Genomic DNA, 10515 nt, shown 5'->3' with positions numbered 1-10515 from the left:
GGTCAAGTGGGAGGGCTGGAGTTATTATTTAAATCAGTCTCCCTGAAAACTCAGAGGATAGGGTTTTATGGATAATTTGGTGGGAAGGGGACTAGGGAGTGGGTGCTGCTGATTGGTTGGGAAACAAAATAGTAAGATTGTGGAAAACTGTCCTCCTTCATTGAGTTTGCTTCTGGGTGCAGGCCACACGACCAGTTGTGTCATGAAGCATGTGTCCAAGTGGAGTCAGTTTGTTGCCAGAATGCAAAAGCCTGAAAAACATCTCAAAAGATCAACTGTAGGCTCTACAATAGTGATGTTATCTATAGGAGCAATTGGGGAAGTCACAAATCTCGTGACCTCTGGCCACATGACTTCTGAACTAGTAAGGGATTATAAAAACCATGCCTATACATTATCAGAATTCAGGTCCCTCCCACAATCCTAATGTCAGAGCATTTTATTTGTTTAGAAAGGCCATTTTCAGTCCCTGAGCAAGGAGAGGCTTAGTTTTAGGGTAGGACTATTATCCTTGCTTTAGTTAAACTATAAACTAAATTCCTGCCTCTAAACTAAAGAGCCATCCTTGACTCTTTTCCTCCTCTCACACTCAACATCTATTCATCAGAAAATTTTGTTAGTTCTACTTTCAAAATGCATCCAGAGTCAGAGCATGTCTCATTACCTCCATAGCTACCACACTAGTCTGAACTATAAACTAAAGTCCTTGGCCTATGTCCAGGAACGAGTGAGGACAGCCAGCCTGTGAGGCTAGAGGTGAGATGGAGTTAGCCACGCTAGATTTATCTCATTGTCATAACCTTTGCAAAGGCAGTTTCACCTGGGACATAGGAGGTACTCAATGAAAAAGAAGTTATTAATATTAATATTTTAAAAGTGAATTTAAGGAACTAATATTAAGTACACATTAGTCATTAAAACAGAGTAGTTCATTTATATTCACACAAATAAATCTTGTGATTCTACATAGGTAATATGAAAGACTTTGTTTTGTTTCATAATATAAGATATTACCAATAGATATAGTAATGTTAGCATTCCTTTGGAAAAACTGAAAGGATTTATAATTTTCCAAGAATCATTAGTATTTTTATTTAATATACATAATATAACATTTAATTATTCATTCTATAACTTGGAAATATGCTTGCTTACCAATTACTGACAGATTTCAAGATATTTCTACACTCACAATATTCATTTACATAAATATTGATTTGGTACTTACAATGTCTACTGCTATGCTAAGTTTTGTCTTTGTCAAACATGTTTTATAAAACCATAATCCTAGATGAATCCAACTTTTGGTCGCCCACATGCCTGAACCCCTGCTGTTAATAGGCAAAGTGTGGTAGGTACAGATCTATACCTACCACCTTCCTCTACCCACCAGCATCTGCACCCACCACCCCTCCCCACCCACCATTATCTACACCAACTACCCCTCCCAACCTACCAGCATCGGCACCCACCGCACCGCACACCCACCACCATGTACACTCACTATACCTTCCAGTCATCACCATCTGCACCCATCACTCCTCCCTATCCACAAGCAACTGCACCCACCACATTTTCCCCACCTACCAGCATCTTCACTCACCACCTCTCCACCCATGAGCATCTGCACCCACAATCCCTACCCACCCACCAATGTCTGCACCCATCACATTTGCCCACTTGCTCGCATCTGCAGCATCAAGCTCTGCCTTCTTGCCTAATATGGGATGCTCTCCATGGTTCTGCCTGAAGACAATGCTTCCACTCCTCTTCTATAACCCATTTCCTTTTACCTCTTCAAGTACACTTCAGAACTTCTCTCCTGATATCAACTTTTTCCACTTTACTCAATCATTCCCATCACCATACAAACATGTTTATTTCTTCCATCTTAAAGCTAAAAATCAAAAGAAAATTATCTGCGGCCAGACACGGTGGCTCAGGCCTGTAATCCCAGCACTTTGGGAGGCCAAGGAGGGTTGGATGACTTGAGGTTAGGAGTTTGAGACCAGCCTGGCCAACATGGTGAAACCTCATCTCTACTAAAAATACAAAAATTAGCCGGGCATGGTGGCGCATGCCTGTAGTCTCAGCTACTTGGGAAGCTGAGGCCAGAGAATGGCTTAAACCCGGGAGGCAGAGGTTGCAGTGAGTCGAGATTGTGCCATTGCACTCCAGCCTGGGTGATAGAGCAAGACTCCATCATAAAAATAAAAAATAAAAATAAAACAAAAGAAAATTATCTTTACCCAACATCCACATTACCCAAATACCCATTTCTTTGTTGATCTTTGTAAAAAAAAAGCTCTTGGAAAAAGTTGTCTATATTCACTATGACTTATCTCCTCAAATCACCTAAACACACACCAATCAGGCTTTTGTTTCTATCATTCCAAGGTAACTTTTATAGCCACGGACAGTAGTGACCTTTACACCACATATGCATTATGAAATTCTTGATCCTCATCATACTTAACCTGTCAGCAGTATCTGACACAGGTGTCATTGGCTCCTCCCTGAGATGCTCTCTTTATTTGGCTTTTGGGACACCATATTCTCCCCATTCCTACTTTCCTCAATGGCCCTCTTCAGTCTCTTTTGGAAAGAGGAAAAAGAAACTTCATTATCTCCTGGATGTAGTACAAACAACTCAAGCTCAACATGTGCATACTAAACTCCATTTCCTTTCCCCAAACTTTGACATTTACAGCCATCTCCTTTCAGCTGATAGCAAGTTTATCCTTTCAGCCACTCAAACCAGAATCTTTAGAGCTATCCTTGACTTTTCCACCTCTCACACTCAACATCTATCCATCAGAAAATTTTGTTAGTTCTACTTTCAAAATGCATCCAGAGTCAGAGCAAGTCTCATTACCTCCACAGCTACCACACTAGTCTGAACAAACATCATTTCTCACTAGGGTTATTGATAGCATCCATATGGGTCTTCTTGTTTCTTTGTTCCCCTACATTAGCAACACAGCAGTCAGAGGAATCCTTTTGGAACTAAATCAGATCATGTCACTCCTCTATTTAAAATCCTTCAATGGGTCCCATTACACATAGAGTAGAAACCAGAGCCCTTACATTGGTCTACAAGGTCCTACATTATTTGACTCCTGTTATCTCTTTGACACCATATTTTAATATTAATGCTGTTGTCCTTTTGCTCCAGTCACACTGTTTGATTAGTAAATATTTATTAAACAAGGCAATCCTAGTCTTCAAGGAGATCATAGTTTATTGGAGGAAACAAGAGCCTATAAATGGTTACACACAGAAGGTAGTGATTATGGTTCTCCCTCACCTCCCATCCTAAACTTTGACAAGTGAAACTCCCCTGGATGTTGAAGGTTGAGGAATTTGCCAGGGTTCAGGGTGGTGTTGGAGGAGGCAGGGAGGAGGTAAGGACATTTCAGGCAGGAAGAACATTACATGCAAAGATCTAAATATATGAATCAGCAACGTATTTATGGAGTTACAAGTAAAGTACAAAGTTCTTGCTAAAACATCAAAAAATAAAGATTTGTGATTAGGGGGCCAGAATGTGGGAGGTAAAGAGAGATACAGTTCACACTTTAGACAGAAGCCAGATCATGAAATGCTTTCTCTTTGTTTGTTTCTTCCTTCACAGCTTTTGGTATGCTCTTGGAGCAATTTATTAATCATATTTTTAATGCATCTCCTGAACAGGGTCAAAGCAATACTTGGAAAGGACTCTGAATTTCCTGATTTAAAGATACAAAAGAAAAATCTGGAGTCACATTTAATTTGAGAAGGTAAAGGAGTGGGTGTGCTACTGTATCAAATTTAATTTGTACAAAATCATCTCTGGTAACATTATTTTTTCTAATCTACTGCGTTTAGACTACTTTACTAAAGCTTGATCTCCCTGTCTATCTAAACACTGATTCACTTACAGCAAGCTTCAGGCTAGCATTGGTCATATTAATACCCAACAAATCCACAAGGTGTTAGTTGCACATGATTTTGCATAAAAGGTGAACTGAGATTTCACTCAGTCTACAGCTCTTCTCAGGCAAGGCGGCCAACCACAGGTGAGTCTTGGCATCTACAGTTTTCAAGTGGTGACAGCTACTTTTGAAATTACAGATTTGTCAGGACATGGAGGACAAAACTAGAGCTTTTCACTAGTGTTGTGTAGGAAATGTATGCTTATCAACCTGGCTTGTAAAATATGGTTAATATAATGTAATCACTGTTAGCAAGTAACTGACTTTATAGACCAGTTCTGAAATAGTCTCTTCTGAAATAGTCTTATTTTAAACAAATGTGGGCAAAAGCAAATATTTATGAGATTCTAAAAATGAAGACATAATTTTGTAGTATAGAATTTTCTTGGCCAGGAATGGTGGCTCATGCCTGTAATCCCAGCACTTTGGGAGGCCAAGGTCAGAGGATTGCTTGAGCCTGGAAGGTCGAAGCTGCAGTGATTCATGATTATACCACTGCATGCCAGCCTGGGCAACAGAGCAAGACCCTGTCTCAAGAAAAGAAAAGAATTTTACTCTTCTTTTCAGACAAAAATAGTCTTTAATAATAGAAGAACAAATATGATCATCACAATTACCTGCTTCAGAGTAATCACTTTATGACAGTTAGCAATAAGATTCTAATCTTTAAATATTCCTCTGCTTAAATCACTATATTGGAGTTTTGATCTATAATATATTCCCACCCTGACTCAAAAATTGAAGAAGGACAAGGAAAAATGTTGTTCCAAGAAACAAAGACGTAAGTAAAAATGCATAAGGAAGGAAAAAACCTTGTTGAAGCAAAATGTGATTGAGGAGGATGAGCAGACCAATTATTTTTGGTTTGGTCAGCTTACATAATGATTATCATTCTTTGGTTTCTCAGTTTCTAGTGGGCTTCATTGTTTGCTTCCCAGACAAGGATGAAGACAGTCCAGTTTTGCTTCCTTTTCTGTTGCTGGAAAGCAATCTGCTGCAACAGCTGTGAGCTGACCAACATCACCATTGCAATAGAGAAAGAGGAATGTCGTTTCTGCATAAGCATCAACACCACTTGGTGTGCTGGCTACTGCTACACCAGGGTAGGTATCGTGCTTTGCTGGAAGTGAGGGCATTGAAGGTATGTATGAGGCAGGTTTCATTAGTTTCCACTTTATCAATATTTTATGTATTCTAAGTAACAGTCATGAGTCCTTTAGCCAAGACTGTCTGTGTTGTGATTGGGGTTAATGACCATGACATCAGTTAGCTATTTGGGCTTGGATTTGATTTGGGCAAATTTAGGAAAGCCTCAGATTTAATCTGATCAATTTGGTAATAGTACAACTTGGTATTTACAGGAAAAAAAGTAGTTCTATGTTATGTTTTTACATATAGAGAGAAACATGGAAATATATATATATTTAATCATAAAGGACCTACAATATTCTCATAAAGGCAATTTCTTTAACTGATGCTACATCTTTGACAAAAAAATAGTACCAAAATATGCCCCCAAGTCACATAAAAACACAGACAGCCACTTATAAAAATTGTCTTCCTGGCCCTCCTAAATACAAATGCCAACAAACGGACTGTGAACACAATCAATTCCTGCAGACTGTTAAAACAAAAATGAATCAGCAAACCCACTCCCTTCATTATAGCATTGAGAAAACCAAGACATAGAGGCATCAGCTGCTAGTCTGAGTTTGCACAGTTTCCTTGCATTAATGCAAGTAAAGAAATAGTTTCCATGGTGCTTTCTTTTTTCCCTGCAGCACCCCTAATTATTCATGCAGAATTTCATCCTATAAACTAAAATTGAAAATGGCAACTTTTTAAAGAATGATACTTTATTTAATGGTAAATGAGTTTGATCAAACTCTATTTATTACACAATTTATTGCACTTTCTTGGGATATACATTTGGTAGGATGATACTAAACAGCAGCCCCAATTTCTTTACACGGTGTAAATAATTTTTTCCACTGGAAAGAGCTACTACAAATAATTTCTACTTGGATTAAAAATTCTTATATGCAAACTGCATATCCTTTGAAACTAAGAACCCTGCAAAGTATACAGCTTTCAAGGGAGAAAAATGTCCACAACAAATTGGAATATTTAAAATCTTATGTGAGCCTTAGCAAACATGTTAAATTAAGCACTAACATTTAAAATTATATATTTTTGACCTTTTATAAATACATCAGGACAGTGTGTTTTAAAATATTTTTTCTGAGACACTGGATGTCTTTGTTTATGGTTTGTCATTAACATAGCTTTCAATTAAATATGAGAAGTCAACTTAAAATTCTGTCACATTTTTCATCATTTTTCTATGTTAAAATTCAAAGTTCCTTTATACTTTGAAAAATAATTAATATTTTGATATTGCCATAGGAAGTAAGAAAAGGAATTACTTATATTTTCTGTAAGATTTCGAGAACAATTTGGAAATGTAGATAGCATATAGGTCATTTATGAGGTCATGTTTTAATGGATAAATGTTAGAGCAAGCAGTATTCAATTTCTGTCTCATTTTGACTAAGCTAAATAGGAACTTCCACAATACTGTAACCTCTCTTCTTAAACTCCTCAGGATCTGGTGTATAAGGACCCAGCCAGGCCCAACATCCAGAAAACATGTACCTTCAAGGATGTGGTATATGAGACAGTGAGAGTGCCCGGCTGTGCTCACCATGCAGACTCCTTGTATACATACCCAGTGGCCACCCAGTGTCACTGTGGCAAGTGTGACAGCGACAGCACTGACTGTACCGTGCGAGGCCTGGGGCCCAGTTACTGCTCCTTCAGTGAAATGAAAGAATAAAGAACAGTGGACATTTCCGGCCACATAAGCTTGTCCTGAGGGACCAAGATATTCAAAAAGTCTGTGTGTGTGCAATGTGCCCAGGGTACAAACCACTGGACCAGGGGATTGTCAGACTCTACTGATCCCTGGTCTACTGGCAGAGGGAACTCTGGGAATTTAGAGTGCTGGGGGCCAGGACTCCATCACCATTCACCTCTATATTCCTAGGTCTGATTTCATAAGGTTTAGTCAGTCTTACCTCATAGACCTGTGCATGGTATCTTCTTTAAAAATCTTAGAAATCTTCTCAGGCCATGCCTTTCTCTTAGGAGGAAATGTAAACCTAGACGGAGGAAGCAGTAATGGGAGTGGGTGAAAGAACTAACTGCTGCAGTCTTCTGGTAGACTGGGCCCTCTAGAGCAAGGTCAGCATCTTCAGCTTCGTAGCCTCAATGCCTAGCACTCTGCCTGGAACTTAGTGAGAAACACAAAATGGCTTCTTTAGATCAGAAAGGTCAAGGGTAGGAAAATGCTGGAAGAGGATGTTTGAAGTAAGCTGATGAGGCTGCCCCCAGCCACACCAGTCCCATGAAAATAGTGGCATCAGTTCCACCTCGTCTCTCCTCCAGCACATGGAGTATTGAGACATGATGTATCTCTCTGAATTGTTCGGTACAGATGGGGAGTAACAGAGCTCAGGATTTTCAAGCTCTTACTACCAAGCCTGTTAGTTAAGGGCAAAGGAAATAAATTTTAATCTGGGGCTGTGGAAATTAGCCTGCCTCTATTCATTACTTAAACAAATTGATCACATGTTACTAGCCTCCTGCAAAACTCCTTTTTGAGATAAAGGAAGAAAACCAAACTATCTCACCCTGCCCTCCCTAGGATCCACTTCTTTGGAATGACAAAGGATTTGAAAGTAGGTTTGAAAGCAGTTTCGGCACTTTAATAAATATATTTAACTTGTCTACAAATATCTTTGTGTAAACAAATAGCTCCTTTAGAAAGAATTAGCCTTGGGGGACGGGGGAAACTGCTGTTTTCTAGGATCGCGTATAGTCTACATTAATCTTCTATTTTATCCGTCCGTGTTCTCCCAAATCTGTGCTTTCTTTCAACAGGTTATATATTAAAACTATTTCATGAGTTGATTTCTTTAAAACATGTTAACTGTCTTAGTTATGCACTTGGTTGCACACTCATATTGTTTAATTTATTTAAATCTTATTTTTTTAATAAAGATGCTAGCCACCCGGGTCACAGGTTTGGATTGTTTTATGTACAAACAGATGACTTAGATATTGTGTATTTTATAATATTACTGGAATGAAATATTAAAATATAATTCCCAGTGTTTCTACAAATATTACCTTTCCTTATCTTTGGAGATATTAAAAATAATTTTGTTGGATTTCTGAAGTGTTTTGTCACTTAAATTTCCTGTCATTTTTTGAAGACTTTTTCTGATGTAATGGGGAGAAGAAAAGCATAGAGAGAATCACAGAGTGGGTGGGGACATTAGAGTTTCTCTAGTTTACTTCTTGAATTTCTGAGATAGGAAAATTAAAGCCCCGTGATATTAAGTGACCCATCCAAGATCATCACTGTCTTAGTCCTTTTGGGCTGCTATGACAGAATACCTTAGACTGGGTAATTAATAAACAACAGAAATTTATTGTCCACAGTCTCTAGGCTGGGAAGTCCAGATCAAGGTGCCAGCAGATTTGTTGTCTGGTGAGGGAGGGCCTGCTCCCTACTTCAACATTGGTGCCTTTTTGCTGCATCCTCATGTGTTGGAAACAGCAGAAAACTCCCTCAAGCCTCTTTTATAAGAGCACTAATCTCATATATAAGAGCTCCATTTTCATGATCTAATCACCTCCTAATGCCCCATTTCTTAATACCACCACAATAAGGATCAGGGTTCAACATGAATCTTGGAGGAACATAAACATCCAGACCACAGCAATCACAAAGGCTGTTCGTGGCAGAGCCAGGATTAGAATCCTAGCCTCCTTGCTCTTAACCCAGCTCTCCTTTGACTGCTCCACCATAAGAAGAAGTCATTTTGGTAAGGATTGAAGCAAAACCACAGATATTATTATAATCATCATCTCTGTCCATTCTAATCTGGTATTGGGTGTGGCTTATAGCAGTGCATTGAAATTAGGGCTATATTAACAATGCTGAATAAGATGCTTTAAATTATAGCCTTTTCCTTCTTCCTGTAGTTTTGCAGACCAAAATAATAAACCTTGACATTATAGAGAGTAGAGGGCAATGGCTTCAGATTTATGTTGTCTCAACCACCTTAAGCAGATGTGTCATTTCGAACAAGTTACTTAAATTCTCTGGACTTCAGTTTCCTCAACTGTAAAATGGGGATAATAATATTTCCTGCTTTAGAGGTTTGTGTCCATGATTAATGAAATAATAGATGTAAGGGGCTTAGAACAGTACTTGGCACATAGTAATTCCTCAATAAATATTAGTTGATGATTATCCCTTAAGAGAGACAATGCAGTGAAATGGTAAAGACAGATTTAAGTTAAGGACAACCCAGCTCATACTCTTTCTGGTCTGAACAAACTAGTTAACCTCTTTGGGTCTCACTTTTCTCACTTTTAAAATAGAGTAAAAATGGTAACTATCTCACCTAGTTGCTGTGCAGATTTAAAAATATAATGCAGGTAAAGCACTTAGGAGGCCAACAGAGCGAGAATCCTGCTGCAGAGAGGTCCCTTTACCACTTAGTTCAAAAGGCCAAAGTCAAAATGCTAGTAAAAAAGCAGAAGTTTCTTCTTATGGCACTCCCATGCCAAATAGGAGTACACTCCTTTCTAAAGCAGCAAGAACGAAAACCTGTGAACCCTCCAGGTCAAGGCCAAGAAAAGGTCCATCTCCATGGGCTGCCATTTTAGTTGAAGTCCGATAATCCCTTCTCAGAACTAAAGTGGACATCTCCTGGCTCTGGGCAGTCCTCACATGACTTTAACAATTGTATGTCTAGGCTGGGTATGGTGGCTTATGCCTATATTCCCAGCACTTTGGGAGGCTGAGGCGGGCAGATCACCAGGTCAGGAGTTCAAGACCAGCCTGACCAATATGGTGAAACTCTGTCTCTACTAAAAATACAAAAATTAGCTGGACGTGGTGGCACATGTCTGTAATCCCAGCTACTCAGGAGGTTGAGGCGGAGAATCACTTGAACCCGGGAGGCAGAGGTTGCAGTGAGCCGAGATCGTGCCATTGTACTCCAGCCTGGGAGACAGAGTGAGACTCTATCTCAAAAAAAAAAAAAAAAAAAAAAAAAAACGGTTGTATGTCTAAACCACAACTTTGACTATGCCAATTAATTAATGAGATTTCCAATTGTTTTCAGGAAAAAAAATTGTAATTTTTAGCTGAAACCTGAGGACTATCATGGTCTGACCTCTGATTATTTAACTTCTTACCTCTTCCCCTCCCCACAAGGGTTGCTGAACCTAGAGATTAGTTTTGAGGATTGAAGGATTGGGGGCCTTCCATTGCTGAAATGCTTTAACCAAAATACCATGCCATTCATCTCATGAGAGATTTGGCAGACTGTAATTGAAAACTGGTCAGTAAGTCAGTCAGTAGCACTTGAATCATAAAAATGTGAGGCCAGTACATAAGAATAATAAACACTGAGTTCATGGTAGTGAGGAAGGTGAAAGAGAAATGGAACTGTGGAAAAGT

The 10515-nt window shown here is 39.0% G+C and overlaps 1 protein-coding gene across 2 annotated transcripts; it reads left to right on the top strand.

Moving 5' to 3' along the window:
- The first annotated feature begins 4029 nt into the window (after positions 1-4029).
- Positions 4030-8288, top strand: FSHB (follicle stimulating hormone subunit beta). 2 transcript variants are annotated; one of them, XM_023230382.3, is made up of 3 exons: positions 4030-4058; positions 4913-5077; positions 6580-8288. In XM_023230382.3, the coding sequence occupies exons 2-3, from the start codon at positions 4919-4921 to the stop codon at positions 6808-6810; spliced, it is 390 nt and encodes a 129-aa protein (XP_023086150.1). In that variant the 5' UTR covers positions 4030-4058; positions 4913-4918; the 3' UTR covers positions 6811-8288. The 2 variants fall into 2 exon arrangements, with proteins under 2 accessions (XP_023086150.1, XP_023086149.1); XM_023230381.3 differs by having other exon boundaries at positions 4030-4088.
- The last annotated feature ends 2227 nt before the right edge of the window (positions 8289-10515 follow it).

The sequence above is a fragment of the Piliocolobus tephrosceles genome, chromosome 13 (genome assembly GCF_002776525.5).
Source record: "Piliocolobus tephrosceles isolate RC106 chromosome 13, ASM277652v3, whole genome shotgun sequence".
In the NCBI taxonomy this organism is placed as follows: Eukaryota; Metazoa; Chordata; class Mammalia; order Primates; family Cercopithecidae; genus Piliocolobus; species Piliocolobus tephrosceles.
This window is presented reverse-complemented; position numbering and strand designations above follow the sequence as displayed.

Bases quoted from the DNA above. Each gene is read 5' to 3' on its own strand.
- FSHB (XM_023230382.3), top strand. From the start codon at position 4,919: ATGAAGACAGTCCAGTTTTGCTTCCTTTTCTGTTGCTGGAAAGCAATC. The intron at 5,078-6,579 runs GTAGGTATCGTG...TAAACTCCTCAG, and splicing joins CTGGCTACTGCTACACCAGG to GATCTGGTGTATAAGGACCC.